Source organism: Primulina eburnea, chromosome 10 (assembly GCF_022965805.1).
Source record: "Primulina eburnea isolate SZY01 chromosome 10, ASM2296580v1, whole genome shotgun sequence".
In the NCBI taxonomy this organism is placed as follows: Eukaryota; Viridiplantae; Streptophyta; class Magnoliopsida; order Lamiales; family Gesneriaceae; genus Primulina; species Primulina eburnea.
The window spans coordinates 15,900,987-15,921,353 of NC_133110.1; the positions used below are offsets into that span (position 1 = coordinate 15,900,987).

General features: G+C 37.2%; 2 protein-coding genes across 2 annotated transcripts; both read left to right on the forward strand.

The window, feature by feature from the left end:
* The first annotated feature begins 7,393 nt into the window (after positions 1-7,393).
* LOC140803153 (galacturonosyltransferase 8-like) lies at positions 7,394-10,270 on the forward strand. The gene is made up of 3 exons (XM_073158862.1): positions 7,394-7,727; positions 8,080-9,333; positions 9,699-10,270. Exons 1-3 carry the CDS (start codon positions 7,548-7,550, stop codon positions 9,972-9,974), a joined length of 1,710 nt encoding a protein of 569 aa, XP_073014963.1. The 5' UTR covers positions 7,394-7,547; the 3' UTR covers positions 9,975-10,270.
* An 8,564-nt stretch (positions 10,271-18,834) lies between these two features.
* On the forward strand, positions 18,835-19,723 carry LOC140842937 (uncharacterized). The gene is made up of 2 exons (XM_073211143.1): positions 18,835-19,308; positions 19,436-19,723. Exons 1-2 carry the CDS (start codon positions 18,835-18,837, stop codon positions 19,721-19,723), a joined length of 762 nt encoding a protein of 253 aa, XP_073067244.1.
* The last annotated feature ends 644 nt before the right edge of the window (positions 19,724-20,367 follow it).

Genomic DNA, 20,367 nt, shown 5'->3' on the forward strand with positions numbered 1-20,367 from the left:
AGTCTTACGTTGTAAGAACCATCACCATTTATTCTCGGGTCTCTATTCTCGCGTATCCCTGGGTCTCAAATCGTGAGCATGGAGAAAACGTCTCCAAGAGTCATTCTTGATAATACATATAGATCTCTTATATTTATATTAATTGTTATAGTACTATTTTCTCGCACCCAAATACAACGGGGGTTTAAAATTTTCAGAGAACTTTTTATTCGACAATCAAAATTCTTTTGTCTTACAATAGGGTGTTTAGTTTAATTACCCTTGGCGTTCAAAATGTTTTGCTCCAAACTATTTCACGATTAGTGGAGAAAATCCTTCTTGTTAGTTTCTAAAAACAATCAACTGGATCAATCATCTTCTTCAATTTTTCGAATTAGGTCCACAATTGAAGACGGTGTTTTTTTCCTCCAACTTGCACTAGAAAACTAGAAAAAAATTACGCTGGGATATGAACTCGCCGGAAGACGGTGGACATCATAAAGTATGCGCGTTGATGGAAGAAATGGACCGAGACCCTTTCCAATCATTATTTAAAAGTCTTCTTTTTATTCCCAATCAAAGTTGTTCTGACATGCATGATTCCTAATCATCCATTGGCCCAAACTTTTAATTCTCCACGGATTGATATGTTTTTCAAATTAAAATTTAGGCCGAAAATTTATTTCTTCCTTTCAAACTGTAACAATTTTTATTTTTTCAATTAAATAGGTGTTATTGGACCTAATTTACCTAAGATTAGTAGGCTCAATTTCTCATAAAAATAAAGGCCCAAAATCCAAGCCCATTAACATTCGAATTTTAAATCTATAAAATAGAAATCCTAGGGTTTTTCTAAGCACTTTTAGCCGAAATCACATACACACAATACACACAAAAATTCGAAAACTTGAGGAGGAGAAAAAAATCATTCTTCCTCGTCCGTTCGTCCTTCTTCGTGCCCCACGCCAACTATCGTATATTCGAGCGTTCTAAAATGCAAAGGAACGTTTCTAAACCCCTTTAAAGCATCATTCAAACCATAGTATGCTTGTTTTGTTTGTCTTTGCATGAAAAATATTTATGCACGATTCGTTAAACGATAGAACAAATATTTCCGACGTTTTGATGATTTTATGCTTATTTGAAAAACGTTATTATTTCCAAGGGTTAGGCTGCCAACATAGGATGTTTAATGGGTGGAACATGGATGATTTAAGGTGGAAACGAGGGCTGGAGTTGAACTTGGCTAGGAGGAACACGCCTAGGGTTTCTTATGGTTCCTACATGAAGAAGCAATCGGCTAGCTTGCACTGCTATGTGTGGCTCAGCCAGGGCTGGGCTGGATGTGGTCAAGGGCTGGGAAGAGTCCTAGCACGGCTAGTACTCGAGTATAGCAGCTAGGGAATGGTCCTCATGAAATAGGACTCTCCCCATACACGCACAAGGGAGGCTGCAGCTAGGGTGGCTCGTGGCTCGGTTGGGGGCTGGCTATGGTTGGTATAGTAGGGTCTATGGAAGATGGCTATGGGTCAGGTCAGGTCTTGGTGCAGCCATGGTCGATGGTGGGTCGAGTAGGAGGAAGGCCACGACGTGGAAAATAAGAGAATAGGGCGCGCTTGCGGCAATGGATTGTGCTGGTTCGGTGCTAGTCTAGGCTAGGTCGGTTAGGGTCTAGGAGAGGCTGGGAATGGTCTGGTCCATAATGGCTCGGTGGTGGCTCGAGGGAATCGAGCCATGGCTTGATATATAGAAGAGCTAGGGTTGTCATCTTGTCAGTATTAGGTCTAAGGTTGATCTTTCCCTCTTCAATCCTCGAGGTGAATGGTTGACTTGAGGAATTGTGATAAGGATCTGGAGTCTCAATTTTTGTTTCAGCCGACTCATCTGGAGATGATCCCGACTTAACACTTGTGCTAGGGGTATTTGAATTTACTGCTCTAGGTATAGAGTCCTATACTCGAAAATTCTCTATTTGGGAAACCAGTGGCTTCTCAGTGCATTGGAGGATAGTCCTTTGTATTACAGACCATAACTGGATATAAGCCTGTAAACATCCTGTGATTCGATCAGAGACAACTCTCTTTTCGGCTTTTTGTAGTCTTCCCGCAACTTCTGCGTTTATGACCAGCTTGTAAACTCGTTTTGAGGCATTTCAAGGTGTTCCCTTAAATGCCTCTGTATCTTGATGATGAAATCGATATCACCGCTGTCCATCTCTTGTTAAAAAATCTGCAAGAATATTTTCATGAGATTTAATTATTACAATATCAAAAATATAATTTTGACATAGTGTTTGCCATCTTAATAATCTAGCCTTCTCTGGTTTAGACTCAATTCTATTCCTTAAGAAAACTTTTACCTGTGTATTATCAACTTTTAACATAAATTTCTTTGCAAGTAAAAATAATTGTCATTTTTCAAAAGCCCTTTTTATTGTATAAAATTCCTTTTCATTGATATGTCATCTTATGGCTTCTGCATCTGAGAATAGTCCACCGCAATATCTGCATGGTTGTTCTCCATCTGGAGTGAGCTTTGTTAAGACTGTCGTCCACCAATAATCACTGACATCCGTATATAATGCCAAATCATTCTCATCTTGAGGAATAGCCATATTCGGAAGAATTTTACAAATATCCTTTAACTGGAAAAGTCTTTTTGTGTGTTCTTGTGTCCATATAAATATTGCATCTTTATTTAATAATTGACTAAACACCTTCATGTGTTTTGCTAAGTTTTTTATAAACATCCCAGCAAAATTAACAACTCTTATAAAACTCCGAAGTTGTTTTTTTTCTTCTAACTCATTTGGAAAATTTTGCACCTTTTCTACTATATGATCTTGCAAAATTATTCCAGACTCATAGATTTCTATTCCGAGGAATTCAATCTTTCTGGCGGCAATGACTGCTTTTTTTCTGATAGAACAAGTCCATCTTTTTTACAAACATCAGAGAAAATATCTAAATGCTTAATATGTTCTTTCATATTTTTAGATGCAATTAAAACATCATCAATATAAACAAACATAAATTCGAAATAATCTTTAAATAGATTATCCATCTTTCTTTGAAATATCTGTGGTGAATTAGTCAATCTCACTGGTAATACCTCCCAGATATAGTGTCCTTGTGTGGAGAAAGCTGTGAATTTCTTGTTTTCTTCCTCCGTTCAAATCTGATAAAATCCATACTTACAATCGAACTTTGAGAATATCTTTGCATTGCGTATGCAATTGATTAGATGTTTTCTGCTAGGTATAAAATACCCATCAAACTCCAAAATCTTATTAATATCTTGGTAATTAATAATTAGTCTGGGTTTATTCCTTTTTATTTCACCATGATTTAACAGGAATCCGGGCTGCTGTATGGTGAAATTTCTGCTTTTTTTAAACCAATGTCCAAATGTTCTTTGATTATAATCTGCATATCCCTTTGATCAATGATATTAATTGGGATAGTCTTACAACGGACCAATTCATATTATTTGTCTTCCTTAATTTTAAGGCAAGATTTGAGTTGATTTTTATCCCACCATGCCAAGGGATTTTATTGTAATTTTCTTTGATTTTTTTCTTGACATCTTCCAATGATACCTTAGATTCAAACTATACATCATTCTTATGTAGAGCCATCTTGAGGCATTCTATTTCTTCTTGTTGGATTTCTTTATCTGCTCTTAATTGGATCATTATTTCTCCAAACCGTCTAGAATTTTTCATTTTTGGGTTTAGAAGTTTTCCTTCATCACCACGCTTGCTGCGAAACAGTATTGGAAATTTTCTGTAAAATGTCTCTCGTAGTCTCTGGACTATAATTTTGTGATCACAAGATATTGTAAACACTAATCTTCTAGTCTCATTTTCTTGAGTATAGGAGTTGAACATTTGTAGGAAATTATTTCCTAGCAGAATGTCAGCTCCGGTATCATGAAAATAAATTGGTGGTGTTTTTACCTTGTACCAAGGTGTTCGTCCAGCACCGCCAATTACGATTTATGTCATCTTAATCCCCTTACATAAGATTAAGATTCTTCTGGAAAGATCTCTTACAGCAATATTTGGTAATTCTTCTTCCAAATTATTTGGAAAAACTCCTCTTTTTGTTGTACAGATTCCGGCTCCTGAATCAATATAAGCAGCAAAATATTCTACCTTATATTGTTCGTACAACATTCCTACTGGATTGTATCGAGAATGGGCTTGTGGTCATTGGATTTTCCACATCTTATCATCTGCCATAAACTCCATTCTATACTCTAGACGTTTCCAATATTTGTGTTCCTCGAGAAACTCTAGTCCAAGAACCAGTCGATTTGATTCTTTCCCTGGAATTCCTTTGATAAGACTTCCAATTCTCCGATATTGATCATTCCTTTGTAAGTTTCCATCATAGGTTGTTCCAAATAGTATATGGTATTACAAAGAAATTGATTCTTTTGTTTCGCAATATCAAATACTATTTCTACTTCCTTCAACCCTTCTGGGCATCTAAGCTTTCCTAGAGTGGAAAATCTTTTCGGCTCCTGTTGGGTTTCTTGGACATGTACTTTTCCCCAACTGTAACTTGTAATTCTATCTCCCTGAAGATAGTCTCCTTGATTCCAATATAAGACTTTGATTCTTTTGTAAAATCGGTTTGTCTTGTATTTGGATATCTATTTCCTGTATTAAAGGAAACTCAACTCTTTCTGGATAAATTGCCTGAGCAACTTTTCCCAATATCTTAGGTATTTCAATAAACTTATTTCTAATAAACAACTCTGAATGATGTGTATTTGATAGAGTGTATGAAATTTGATAGGTAATAGAATATGGTCTATTACCTTTTTTCATCAGCCTTTTTTCCTTGAAATTTTGGTGCAATGTCAAGGCTCGACTGAAATCTCGATCTGCCAGGTTGTAGGCAATTCTCGAGTAAATTACTCCTACAATATTTCCTGCGCATAGTTTCCTGAGATAGTTCCCAGTACCGAATCTTAAAGGTTTCCTATACTTTTATCGCATATAGCAATATCAATGGGTGAATCTATTCCTTCTGTGAAAGTAGCTTTTATTATAATTTGGATTGCTCCGATATGAATCCAGGACATAGTCCTTGCTACTTCTATTTTGAGTTTTTGTAATTCTTCTTTAATTTCTTCAGAAGGAATTAATTGCATCTCCATTCTATTTCCTGTAAGTTCCATCGGGATTGTCATGTCCCTTCTAGAAACTTTATAGATTAGATGATGCTTTCTATTTCATAGGCCAATACTTCCTAAGAACTTTTCAATTTGTCCTGCAGAGAATTCTTGATATCTCTATACACTAGGATTTTCTCTCATGATCCTTTGGACCATGTTATGAGATATTGTTATCTGGCTAAAGAACCCAGAAAAATCTTCATGTGTTTTGTGTCGAAACACCTCGTCTTTAGTCAGATTCCGATTCTATTCCATCAGATTCTCCCTGACTCAAGACTTCTTCTTCTTCTTCATATATACTTTCATCTGAGGCAATATCCTCAAACTGTATACCTGAATAAGATCTTGGTAATAAACTGCTTCTTCAATATCCGGGGTTGGATCGAAGCGTTTAATACCTCTTTTTTCATTTTCTGGACAATCGGTTGAGATATGATCTCTTGCTCCACATGTCTAGCAATTACAATCTTTAAAACTTTCATTAGCTCGTATATAAGCTCTTCTAAAACTTTTCCTCTTATGCTTCTGTGGTTTACTTCCAATAATCATAGGAAGATTATTTTCCTTACAACACAAAGGTGTATGTTTGTTAATACCCCTTAGCCGTTTGTAATTCTTTTTTAATGCTGTCAAATTGTACCATTCTGCCAATTTTCGTTTAAGGAAAGAGGCTCTTCGTGCCAATGTATTTGGATTGCCAGGAAAATATTCCCTAATTAACATCTCTCTCCAGAGACTTGGCATCTTGGCGAAGAAGAGCTGCATTGCTATGTCTTCTTCGACTCCTGAATTCCATCTATATTTAGTGAATAACATAATGTATTCATCCACGAAACATATATCATGTAATTCAAGATTATACAGAGCTTGAGTATATTTCTTTTTCTTCTCTGTATCTTGACTGTTAAAATAGTCTACCCCTATAAATTGAGCTTTAAAAAGGGTAGCCATTCTTCCGGCTATCTCGCTATGAGATTCTCCGGCTAAGACTGATTCTTTGGTTTCTATCGAAGTCATGTACCAAGAAATTTTAACTGATCTCATAAGACTCATTTCCAGAAGTTTAATAAATCATTCTCTATTGAGATCAAGCGTTCCTGATGTGATTCTCATAGCTGATGTCCAATCATCTATGAGATCTTCTCTATTTTTGAAATCTAATACATCTAGGTTAAGCGTAACCCCATATAGATGTATTGGTTCTAAAACATATTTCCCATAGGATTTTTGGTGCAAAGGAATTTGACTCTTCATTGACCTTGTTCCCGCTGGGTGTGCTTCTCCACCATTGTAAAAGTCTGATTGGGATTCTCCCATATTTATATTCTGATATCTCACACTTTCTCTTGGTGTTTCTAGCGAAGATGACCTGGTTATGTAGGTTGTTCACCTCCCTGAAACCACGAGGATCAACTTCTCATTCCCGTTTCTAAATATTAATGTTGTATGATATGAGCAGGTTTGTAGATTTTCTCAAACCAAAACTTATTAGTGATAATATTAATATCAATATCAATATTATATTATTATTATTATTATTATTATTATTTAAATAAGAGATCCGTCTCACAAAATATGACTTGTGCCACCGTCTTACACAAATTTTTGCCTAATTATTAATAATTGAATAGTCTCGTAACAACCATGATTTTTTAAATTCATTTTAGCATTTTCAATTAATATGTAAGCTATGATATTTTTATACAAAATTATATTCACACAATACTATATAATATTCTTTTCACGTGTATATTATCAATTTAAAAACAAGGTTACATGTTAATCAATTAATGTATTTAAAAATTTACAAGCATGCATACAAACCCACATATATACACATTAAGGATTAAATGATTTAACTTTTAAATACGTAAATTTATTTATTAATATAAATATTGAAAATACCTTCAAAATGAATATGTCATATGTGTCGATTAATCATTGATTCGAAGAAATTAATAAAAAAATAATATGTTATAATTAAATACAAATTTATAAAATTCTATAAAAAAAAAAATTCACAAAAATCTATAAAAATCTTACAGAAAAGTCTATATAAATCTATTTATAAATCTGTGAGATTCTGTAAAATTCAATAAAAATATATTAAATACATAAAAATCTAGAATTTAAAATAGTTATTAAAAGTCATCGAAACTATGAAGTAAACACACTCTACTTATTGTTTTATCAAATGACATAAACAAATAATAAAAAAATAAAATAAAAATATCATTACCATCTCAAAACTCAGTAATAAATCACTTATTTCAATAGGAAATACAACACATCGGGAAATCTGTTGCCCATCGTCTCAAATCTCATCTCCTTATTCTCACTACACAACCCAACAATATGTTTTGACGGTGTTCAGATAGGAAATGGCGATCATTTCGGCTCGTAGTGGCAAGAGTACGATGTCGGATCGGGCTATCGGCTATTCGTTTTGGGCCTCCGCTCTCACTTTCAAATTTCTCGCCGGTTCTGTTGCAATCGCGGCCTCGCTGTTCATCGCACTCTCGTTTCTCCTCAGTTCCTCAAATGCCGCCGATCTCAGCTTGGTATGTTCGATTTCTCTTTTCTGTGTAAATTTCGTTCAGTTGTTCTTATGTACAGTTTAATTGTGGTCAGCCTAGTGTGCGTGATGCAGATGAGCATTCTCTGACTGATCCTTATTGCTATTCTGAATGTGAAAGCTTGGCTTTCCCGGTTTTTGTGTCGGTTATGCTACAGTTATTATAATTAGGTGATCCCTGATTGGCTATATGGCAGTCCTTTCGCTGTAATCAAGACCATTTTTGCTTTATTTTTCGACTGATAATTCATCAAAATCTGCTCGTTCTCAGTTCAGTTTCTTCCAATTGACACATTGATCGCGTGACTGAGTTTTGCGTTTTCTGTCTAATAATTTAGGGTTTACCTTATGATTCCTACGGATCCAAGTTGCCTTCCCTCAGAAGATCAATTTTAGCCTTAAAGTCAGATCCCTTGAAGCCACGGCTGGATCAGATCAGGAAACAAGCTGAGGATCACCGAGGTTTAGCTTTAGCTTATGCTTCCTATGCGAGGAAACTCAAGCTCGAGAATTCAAAGATCGTAAGGATTTTTGCAGATCTCTCTAGGAATTACTCCGATCTGATCTCGAAACCATCATATCGAACTCTTTTTGATTCGGATGCCAATTCAATCAATGAGCCGGTTTTGAGGCATTATGAGAAGGAGGTGAAGGAAAGAATTAAGCTTACACGGCAATTGATTGCCGAGGCAAAAGAATCTTTTGATAATCAATTGAAAATCCACAAGTTGAAAGATACCATCTTTGGGTTGAATGAACAGCTGACAAAAGCAAAAAAGCAAGGTGCTTTTTCAAGCTTGATTGCTGCCAAGTCGATCCCCAAGAGCTTGCACTGCTTAGCTTTAAGGTTGATGGAAGAACGAATTGCACATCCTGAGAAGTACACGGATGAGGGAAACCCTCCCGAGCCAGAGATTGAGGATCCGAAGCTTTACCACTATGCAATTTTCTCCGATAATGTGATTGCTGCTTCTGTTGTGGTGAACTCAGCTGTAAAAAACACGAAAGAGCCATGGAAGCATGTGTTTCATGTCGTGACTGATAAAATGAATCTTGGGGCCATGCAAGTGATGTTCAAGATGAGAGATTACAGTGGTGCTCACATTGAAGTGAAGGCCGTAGAAGATTATAAATTCCTAAATTCTACTTATGTGCCGGTTCTAAAACAGCTCGAGTCTTCCAAGTTACAACAGTTTTACTTTGAGAATAAGCTTGAGAATGCCACAAAGGATACAACAAATATGAAGTTTAGGAACCCAAAGTATCTGTCAATCTTGAATCATCTTCGGTTCTATTTGCCAGAAATGTACCCAAAGTTGCACAAGATTTTATTCTTGGATGATGACATAGTTGTTCAAAGGGATTTGACTGGTCTTTGGAAAATTGATATGGATGGGAAGGTGAATGGTGCAGTGGAGACATGTTTTGGATCATTTCACCGTTATGCGCAATATATGAATTTCTCTCACCCTCTTATCAAAGCTAAGTTTAGTCCTAAGGCATGTGCATGGGCTTATGGGATGAATTTCTTTGATTTGGATGCATGGAGAAAGGAGAAGTGCACTGAAGAGTACCACTATTGGCAGAATCTGGTTAGAATAAATGCTCACATTATTAGAATATAATGACCTTTTATTGGGTTATTCCAAATGATTATAGTTCTCACACCAGGTTTTTTTTTCATCCAACCATAACATGCAATTTTTGGTACTTAAATTTGTCTAACATGATTTCATTAATACATAAATATATATATGTGTGTGTTTATATATATATATATATATATATAACCTGAACTTTTTAATTTCAAGGTTCATTAAACTTTTTGTGGCTACTTTTTAAATTTACATCTAGGGGGAAGTAGAGTTGGTTTATATAAGCACAAGTTTATCTAATTTGTATGTTTTAAATGCCTAATTTCTTGCGAATATGACTTCATATACTCAATCTTTTGCAGAATGAAAATCGAACATTGTGGAAATTAGGAACATTGCCTCCAGGTCTTATCACGTACTACTCCACAACGAAGCCTCTAGACAAGTCTTGGCATGTTTTGGGGCTTGGATATAATCCAAGCATAAGCTGGGATGAGATCAACAATGCTGCAGTTGTACACTTCAATGGAAATATGAAGCCATGGCTTGACATTGCAATTTCTCAGTTCCGTCCACTATGGACGAAGTATGTCGATTATGAAAATGAGTATGTGAAGACATGCAATTTTGGCCTATGAGTAAATGCTCATTGTTGAAACTGTGCTCACATGGTAAGCCAAGTTAGTTCTGCAAGAACCTTTGAGGCTCTGAATTCTCCTTACACGTAAATTTTATAAGCAGTAGTTATGAAGTTTAAAACAACTTATTATTTAAGTTTAAAACTTTCATCCGTCCTGTTATTGTTTATGTGTTCATTATTATTTCGCAGTTGCTAAAAGCTGATCATATAAATTGTCATTTTACACGAACAAATTGATTCTCTTGGAAAGTTAAGTATTATTTGGCTAGGTATGATGCTTAGATGTTACCTACAGGCCTTGCGTAATGCTTCTGATGTTTGTGAGATACTTGTTTTCCATAGTTTCTGCAAGTATTTATTTTGTTCTTTTTTTTTTGTTAAGTTTATAGCGTTGTACCAAGAGTCACTGGTATACATTTTCAACTAGCTCCAAACTAATTCAGACGAGCACACATATATATGAATGGATGTATGACAAATTTATGATCAAAGAGAAACATCCCTGAGTAAGAACATTTGAAAGAGTTGTAATGAATATGATCGAGTTAGCTTTAAATGGTGATCTCCAATTCAATATAGAAAAGGATGAATAGTGGAAATAAAAAATAAGATTATGGTTGAACATTTTGAAATTGATCTCAAAAGTAGTTCCAAGTTAAAAGGAGATGGATTTAGTTGATTGCCAGAAAATTAGAGACTTGATATTAAGAATTACATGGAATTATTCCTATTTATGTACTCAATGTTTGGGGTGATGTTTCAAATTCCTCAACTCTTAACAATCTCTCATTTCAATTCTCTCCCATGTGTATTGGCTGCCTAATATTTTGTTTATTTTTTCTCTTGTTTCCTTTTAGCTCGCGATGGTTTGATTCTGGTGGTAGAACCTGTGGTTAAATTATAAATATTGAAGGGCTGTCTCATTTTTGCAACATTTTGATATCATTTCTTTCAGTTTACTACAACACTGAAAGATTTAAATTACTGTGTTTTGATTAAAAAAATAAATAAATCTGAAAAATTTGTAACCAATGGTTTGAGATTTATTAAAATATTTGTTAGCCTATTTAATACGAACTTAACAGTGCGTGCTGAGAGGATCTGCTCGAATCTCAGAGAAAAAATAACATCAAATACAAGATTTCAAGCGTAGATCGATAGAGAATGCGTACGAGGGTATTGAGAAACTGACTTTTTGTTTTTTATTAAAAAAAAGTTCAACGAAAAAAATTCCTTTTTGTCTCTGCTACGTTTTCCCCTGTTTTTGGGAACGATAAAAAGAGTTTCATAGATCAAGCCAATTCCGTTGAAGTTGAAATACAGTGAAGAGACTTAAAGCTTTAGATTTAAAAGGAAACCTGAGAGTATAGTAATAATTATTATCATTGATGCAAAGTTACAAAAAAATCAGTGAGTTTGTTTCACAGTCAATTTTGTAAAAATATTTTCGACAAAAAAAACATTATTTTTTATTTCAAAAATATTAATTTTCACTACAGATATCATTGATAACGTCTTATGTAAGATCTACACTTTGCAATATAGAAATGATTATTCAATCCAAAACACTGTCCACTTTATTTTATATTAACGTACTTGTTATACTCCATACCTGAACACGCGCGAGGACCTTCTCAAGAGTGTGAGAGAGCCTATGCATAACAATCGGGTTAGTGTTCTTGAATATGATATGAATTCTTCTATGCGTGAAAGACAAACACGAAGTTTGATTCAATTGCGCCCATAATTCAATGAACTAAAATAATTCTTGTAGTTTTGTCTCGAACTTTGAAATAAGTATATTGTGATATATATTCGCTCTTAAACTATGAAGTTTCGTAAAAAAAAAAGAAACGAAAATAACAATAAATCTCAAATGAACCTTCAATTAACTCAAGAAACGATAGACAAACGCCAGAAAACAATAAGCTTTGATAAGTTTGATTTGAGAAAACACAAAAAATATAATCTATTGTATTTTCGAGTTTTATATCTATATAATGCAAAACGATAACAATCCGAAGTATCCTAGTAGAAAAGACTCTAAAAGAGACAACAAAATCTGTTATGCACGATGTCACATGCGGGTGGGCTGAACATATGCTCGGGTGCACGGAGCTTACTGAAGTTGCGTGTAGGTTGGTGCATACATGTGCGAGCAGGTGCATAGAATCGGCCACGGTTGCGTTGGTGGTCACGCTACAGTGCAATATGGGCGCGCAACTGCGTGACAGCTGTTGTCTCAGAGACTTGTTGTTGCGTTGCGTGCGCGATTGCGAGATAGGAACCCGCGGGTGCACAACTAGGATATTCCATGCTTGGTTGCTCGAGCTTAGTTCACGAAGTGTTGGCTCGAACTCCTTGAATTGCTTGAATATATTTGATGCTTCATTTTCAATCATTATCAAGCTAGTAAAATCGAGACAACAAAGTTTCTTGAAATTCTCTCCAAATATTAGCATTTAATGTCCAATCAGATTCGTATTATACTCATTTTCGTCAAAAATATATAACACAAAAACAAAGTATGTTAGTGTTATATCTAAATATAACTCAGAGGCCCATAATCAGAAGCCCAAACATTTTGGCCCAAGAAGAGTTGCAGTTCGGTCCAAGAAAGCACGATGACAGAAGTTGAGCCATGACCCAACGTGAGTGATCGTGGAATGTGGTTGAAACTTCAATGTGGAGCGTGGCAAAAGCAGCAGGAAGGATCAGATAGAATCTCCGGACAACAAAAAATACATCCAACAAAATCTACAGCAAAACTCTGCAGAATTCTCTCAATTCAATGTCTTTTTATTTCAATTTCCAACAGTCAAGTGTTTGAATTTTTACATATTTCTTCAACTTTCTTGTAAAATGATGATCAAGTTCATAGTAACATAATTATATTTGATGTTGTCAATGGATTCCCCCTGTAATTTTGTCATATTCCTCATTTTGTGTTTGCGTTTTTGAGCCATTTCGAAGGAATTAGAACTTATGACCGAATCGATACCTACAACGTTTGGTTAAAGGAGTCGGATCATTTCACATTTGGCACGATCACGTGCCTGGCACGCCCCGCAATTTTCGTGAGAAACAAATTGACACGCTCAGTGGAACCAAATGCCTCCAAAGCGTACTGAGAAGAATGAAGGAATTCCTCCATCACAGGGGAAAGGTCATCGCTCACAGGAAGAAGAAACTGATGCAGATGGAAGAACAGTTGAAATACTCGTTCACCAGTTCGAAGAAGAGGCTGTGAAGGAAGGAGTTGCAGTTTCCGGTGTCGATGGGGCTTCAACAAACTTCATGTTGACCATGGAAAAGAATATCCACAGTGATCTCAGATAAATGACCCAAGCTTTCGCTACTGTTAAGATGAAATTTGTGGCAGGAGTGAAAGAATGGAGGTAGTCTGCAAAAGGAAAGTTTTTTATATCAGAAAATGAGAAACTTCAAGAAGTTGACGCTAAAATATTTAAAGATCAAAGCCAAGGATCGAGGATTCCTCAAGTAGGTGAAAATCACCGCTTGGGAGAAGCACTGATTCTTGAATCTGCCAGGGAAGGAAGGTACACTCCTCCGCACAAAAGATACGAGGAATTGGGGTTGAAATATCAGAATTGTGGTAACAGTAGACAAATGACCGGTAATATATTCTCTGTGACGTCTCCTAACTTGCATCCAGTGATGTATGGTGATGGAGGAATGCGTGGGTATGCAGTACCAAATTCGGGGAATAACACTCGGGGGGCAATCTATCTTCCACACCAGGTATGACAAACTCCAGTGTTGGATTTTAACACGGTACGGGACGTTATTCAAGAGTTGTATGGCCCAGGAGTGATGCCAATCAACCGAACAGAGTTTCACAAACTGTATCCTGATATTGTTGATCGTGATAACCCTTATCCACGAGGATACCGCATTCAAAACTTTACTCTATACTCTGGAGAAGACGGTCAATCTTGTGTGGAACATGTAGCATGGTTTACAATCCAGTCTGGGGAATTAGCAAATCTGGAGAATTTTTCCAATTACAAGCTACGTCTGTTCCCAAATTCTTTGACTAGCACTGCTTTCACGTGGTATTCGACGCTACCTCGAAACTCTATTATGACTTGGCATGATATGGAACGTCAATTCCATACACAATTCTTCCGAACAGTACCTGAGATTAGTATAACGGAATTGTCAAGGGTGGAAAAAACCGGGGGAATCTGCTAATGATTTCATTTGCAAAATTTAAGAAATTAAGAATTAGATGCCGAGTATTCCTTCCTGAATCAGAGTATGTAAAAATGGCACAGCGAGGGCTTGATTTTGAACTTAGGAATAAGTTTCAATGGATGGAATTTCTACGATTTTTACGAGCATGCTGCCAAAGTATCATAATATGAGGAATTGTTGTGGGAAGAGATTCATAAAAGAAAATCTACAGTAGGCTCTTACTTTTAGGAAGTGGAGGAGGTCGCATTAGCAGAAGTGGTAAATTCCGGATCACGCACTGTCCCTTTCTTGAAATGCAAGAGCGAAGAATTTTCCAAGAAAAACATTCCTTCAGTGCAAACACCATATACTTTCGATGCATCAAAGACGGAAGAAATATTCGACCACTTGGTGAAGGAAAAGTTTATAATGTTTCCCCTAGATCATAAGCTACCCGCCAGGGAGGAGACCATGGGAAGAGACTACTGTAAGTATCACACTTCCTTTAACCATAATACTAATGCATGTTGGGCTTTCAAAAATGTCTTGCAAGAAAGAATTAACAAGGGGATCCTGAAATTTCCCGAGAAGAAAGAAACAATGATAGTGGATGAAGATCATTTTCTCCCAATGGCCAATGTGAATGTGAGTAGTACTGATTTGCGTTTCTTAATCAATGAGAGGAGAAGGGGTGGAGGTCAGGGCAGGTCCATCAGGCCAGGAGTTAATATAAAGAACTGCTGGGTGTCTCGGAAAATGATGTTTGAAGTAAAGGAGAACAAAACAGAAACTTTTCATGGAAAAGGCCGCTGTCACAGTGGAGATGATATGTATTATAGTGGGAGGAATATGAGGTACAGTAGGGGATCCATGGCCAAAAGGCCGGAGAACTAGTACTTCGGAAAGGTTTCGTTTCATGGGTCAATGAACAGCGAGAGAAAGAGTGACCGGCAGTCGTTCCAGAAGCTAATCCAGAGGCCAGCACCTCTAGAAACCAATAATAGATATGAAAGGAAATCTCGTTTTGTTATTCCTCCCAGAGCAATCTCCAATGGCCTATAAAAATGGGTAGAACATCCAAAGTTCTCATAACCGCTTTCTCGGACCAAAAAACGACGCTTGTTGAGAGAAAAAGCTGTTGAGCACAGATCTAAGGTGGAGGAATCACTCAGAGAGAAGAAAAAAAATTGGGAGGAAGGCTACTGAAGATAAAGAAGAGGAATGTGATGACTTGTTGTCGGAGGAAGACAATAACGTGGTCAAGAAAGCTACCTTCAAGGTAGGGCAGATTCTTTTCATTCGAGTGTGCCACTAGATCATTAATGTTGCCAAAGGAGTTTAAACGTAAAAGGATGTTTGAATCCGATGTTTACCCTGGAAACCAAAGTGTTATGCAATCCATTCAAACCAATATTTTGAGTGATTGCGTTGGCGTTCTTGTTGATGAAGAGAATAGAGTGTTGATGAAGCGACCTACCAATGAGATGACTAAATATATCAAACCACTCTATATTATAGCACATGTTAATGGAAATCCATCGTCTAGGGTACTGATAACGGGTCTGCTGTGAATATTTTACCATACAGAATCCTTCAGAATTTGGGGAAGAATGTAGAAGACCTAATCCTACCAAAGTCTCTGTGGCGGTTTTTACTGGAGAATATACGAAAACTTTGGGAGTGTTGCCAGCAAATGTTACTGTAGGGTCTCGATCCTCGCTGTCAGCTTTTTTCGTGGTCAATTCTAGTTCTAGCTTCCATGCTATGTTGGGAAGAGATTGGATTCATACCAACCATTGTGTACCATCATCCATGCACAAGTTATTGTTGATGTGAAAAGAGGATGAGGTGGAAGTGGTGAAGGCTGATTCGCAGCCGTATCAATCTAATTTAATTGTAGTAGAGGCTAGGTATTATGATGGAGTCTTCGATCCTATTAAAATTCGTGATTACAAGCTGAATGGACAACAATGTGCAGTATACATGGATACTAAAAAAATGAGAGAAGCAGTTGAAAAATTTCTCAAACCCACCGACATGGTGTCTCCTAGACCATGGTCCAGCCTATCATCGAGGAGGTCGATGATTAAGTTCACTTAAGAAGAGATGGAAGTGGCTGCAACTTCCGAATGGAAAGCCACATTCCAGCATCTGGTGAATGAGGTACAATCTCAGGAATTGTGGGACATTGACGAAACTGAAATAATATTTGAAGATGAATGTGATAACAGTGAGGAGACAGAATTACAGTTGGAAGATATAGTCTTAGCTCCAGCTCAGATGGAAGATCGACAGCCAGAGGCTTATGATCCTTTGAAAGAAGTGAATTTGGGAACCGTGGAATGCCCCAAACTTACCTATATCGGTGACTTGTTAGAGGAAGAGATGAAGAAAGAAATTGTGAAACTTCTCGTGGAATTCAAAGATTGTTTCACGTGGGAATATGAAGATATGCCGGGTTTAGACAGTAGATTGGTGGAACATCGCCTACCAATTAAATATGGTTTCAAATCATACCAACAGCCGGCTAGAAGGATGTCCAAGGCCATTGAAGCAAGAGTAAAAGAAGAAGTCGAAAAATTGCTCAAAGCGAAATTCATCCGTCCAGTAAGATACACGGAATGGCTTGCAAACATTGTTCCCGTTATGAAAAAGAATGGGAAGCTTCGAGTTTGCATAGATTTCAGGGATTTAAATTGTTCCACCCCGAAAGACGTTTATGTCATGCCAGTGGCCGATATGGTAGCCGATGCAGTGGCAAAAAACAAGTTGATGTCATTCATGGACGGATTTTCAGGATACAATCAAATAAAAATAGCAGAGGAATGTGTATCCAAAACAGCTTTTAGATGTCCTGGGGCAATCGACACGTTTGAATGGCTTATTATGCCATTTGGTTTAAAAAACGCAGGAGCAACATACCAAAGGGCCATGAATACCATTTTCCATGATATGATCGGTCAGTGCTTGGAAGTATATATTGATGACATTGTCGTTAAGTCGAAAAAAGCATCAGATCATCTTGGTCACCTCAGGAAGAGTTTTATAAGGACGGGGCAACACAATTTGAAGTTGAATCCTTTGAAATGTGCTTTCGGTGTACAAGCTGGGAATTTTCTTGGTTTTTTATTTCACCAGCGGGGGGTAGAGGTGGAAAAAAATAAGGCTAAAGCTATCATGGCAGTGATGCCACCGAAAATAAGAAGGAGCTACAAAGATTCCTCGGTCAGGTAAATTTTTGAAGGAGATTTATCTCAAACTTGGTAGATAAAACTCGAGAATTTTCTTTGTTATTAAAGTTGAAAGACTTGGAGGAATTTCAATGGGAAAAGTGTCACCAAGAAGCCTTTGATAAGAGTACTTGTCTAAACCTCCTGTTTTGATGCCCCCAATGCGTGGTTTTTCCCTCAAACTGCATGTATCAGCCGCTCAAGATTCTATTGGGTGTCTGTTGGCACAAAACAACCAAGAGAATCATGAGCAGTCCATCTTATTTGAGACGATCACTTACAGAGGTGGAGGTTAGATACTCCGTCATAGAAAAATTGTGTTTGGCTTTATATTATTCATGTACTAAATTGAGGCATTATCTGATCCATTCAAGAGTTTATGTGATTTCACAGACAGATCTTGTAAAATACATGCTTCACATGCCTATATTGACTGGGAAGATTGGCAAATGGTTGCTAGCATTGGCCGAGTTTACCTTGATTTATCGCCCCCAAAAATCGATGAAAGGCCAAGCTGTTGCTGATTTTCTGGCAGAACACCCTATGGTCGATGTGGCGAGGAGTGCATCAGTGGATATCCCAGTGTTTTATGTCAATCAATCATGGAATTTGAAATTTGATGGTTCAAGTACAGAGAGGGCGTCAGGGGTTGGAGTCGTGATAACCTCCCCAACAGGAGTTATGACATCTTTGTCATTTAATCTGGACTTTTCATGCACCAATAATCAGGTTGAATATGAAGCGCTAGTGATTGGCTTAGAAATTCTACGAGATTTGGGTGCTAGAGATGCGTTGATTATTGGAGATTCCCAACTGGTTCTCAAGCAAATGTCCGGGGAATATAAATGTTCGAGTTTGGCGTTAGCCCCTTATTTTACAGCTGCTTCACAGCTCTTTGACGATTTTGAAGATGTGACCTTCCAGCACGTGCCAAGACAAGACAACTGGGAAGCTAATGAATTGGCTCCGATTGCTTCTGGTTTAAGGATATCACCCGAGCTCACCCACAAACTTTTGCTGGTACAAAAAAGAAATCATCCTTCTATTTACCAGCGAGGGATACAAGTGGATACCTTTAATATTGATGTTGAACTCGATGGGGATTGGAGAGGAGAAATAAAGGATGCATTGAGGAATCCTGAGCAAAAGTTGCATTATGGTTTGAAGATGAGAATTTTACATTATGTCTTGATGGAAGATGAACTGTACAGGAAAGGGGACGATGGTTTATTGTTGCGGTGTTTGGGTTTCCTAGAGGCCATGAGAGTAATGCAGCAAGTACATGAAGGAATATGTGGGGCGCACCAGTCAGGGATTAAAATGAGGTGGTTAATCCGCATGCATGACCATTACTAGCCATCGATGCTAAAGGATTGTATAAGATATTCGAGAGGGTGTGAGCACTGCCAAAAACATGGGAATATACAAAGGATGCCAGCTGATGAAATGCACGTTGTCATAAAGCCGTGGCCATTTCAGGGGTGGGCCATGGGTTTGATAGATAAAATTTATCCTCCTTCATCTAAAGGGCATTCTTTTATAATTGTGGCTACTGATTTCTTCACTAAGTGGGTTGAAGCCCTCCCCATGAAGAAGGTAGAACAGAAAGATGTTATTGTATTCGTGAAAGAGCATATTATTCACAGATTTGGAATCCCGCAATCGATCACAACCGACCAGGGAACGATGTTCGTGGTAACAGAAATGAAAGAATGTGATGAGGAATATTGGATCCAGTTGATTAATTCTTCACATCATTATCCCAAATCCAATGGTCAAGTTGAGACTTCAAACCAAGTGTTGATTAAGATGTTGAAAAAGATGATGGAGGACAACCCCCGAGACTGGCACCAGTTGTTATCAGAACTTTGTGGGCTTACTGGACATCGAAGAGAAGTGCTACTGGTTTGAGCCATTTCACCTTGACTTATGGACATGACGCAGTATTGCCTATGGAAATGGTGGTTCCTTCTTTAAGAGTGATGAAACAGAATGAGTTAGAACCAGAGCTCTACACGCAATGATTATGTAGCTGGAAGATTTGGATGAGTTGAGAATGCAAACGTATAATGCTTTGATACTTCAGAAATCCAAGGTGGCTAGAAGCTACAATAAGCACGTGCATAAGAAGATATTCGAGGAGGGAGACGTGGTTTGGAAGGTAATTCTACCCCTCGGATCTAAAGATAGAGATTCGGTAAATGGTCACCCAATTGGGAAGGACCGTTTAAAGTTCATTGAGTGCTGGATGGAAATGCATACTGGTTGGCGAGTCAGGATGGTGAGCCACACAGGAGGTGCATCAATGGCAAGTACTTGAAGCATTACTACCCCAATAGTTGGGTAGGGGTATCAGATATAAATGGTTCATGCAGTTGGGTGTAAGAAAGTCTGTACAAAGTAGGCTAGATGACCACTTGGTTTGGATCTGTCATATTAACTTGTATGAAGTTCTGTAAAAAAAAGGGGGAATAGACTTTCAGTCTTCTTTGTTAAACTTGTTTGCAAGTAGTGGTGGAGCATCTGTGAATAAATAAAAGAAAATTTGCTCATGGAATCTTTTGCAACTGATGTGCTTTTAAGAGAATGATGTGTTGTTTTGATAGCCAAAAATGATGACGTATAGAGTGCATTTATTATATATTTCAACACTTTGATGTTATTAGGAAAGTATGGGTGACAATGAGCAATGGTGATAGTGTGTGCTGATAATATTGAAAGAAACATGCTATTTAGCCGTTGTGTTTTTTAATTTACTTTTACAGAAATTTGGGCAGAGTTTCCCCTCTAATCTTGACATTCCAGAAATACAAATATGTACAAATACCAATGGACAAACCCAAGCTATGATATAATTCCAGCACCCCAAAATTTAACAGTCAGCCAAATCATGGCAAAGAAATACAACAAATTAAAAGAACTACCATAAGACGGTCTGAGCATCGAACAAAATAACAAACTGAA

Coding starts and splice junctions, on each gene's coding strand:
- LOC140803153 (XM_073158862.1), top strand. CDS start 7,548: ATGGCGATCATTTCGGCTCGTAGTGGCAAGAGTACGATGTCGGATCGG. Junction 7,728..8,079: donor ATGCCGCCGATCTCAGCTTG/GTATGTTCGATT, acceptor CTAATAATTTAG/GGTTTACCTTATGATTCCTA. Junction 9,334..9,698: donor ACCACTATTGGCAGAATCTG/GTTAGAATAAAT, acceptor AATCTTTTGCAG/AATGAAAATCGAACATTGTG.
- LOC140842937 (XM_073211143.1), top strand. CDS start 18,835: ATGCCAGCTGATGAAATGCACGTTGTCATAAAGCCGTGGCCATTTCAG. Junction 19,309..19,435: donor ATCGAAGAGAAGTGCTACTG/GTTTGAGCCATT, acceptor ATGATTATGTAG/CTGGAAGATTTGGATGAGTT.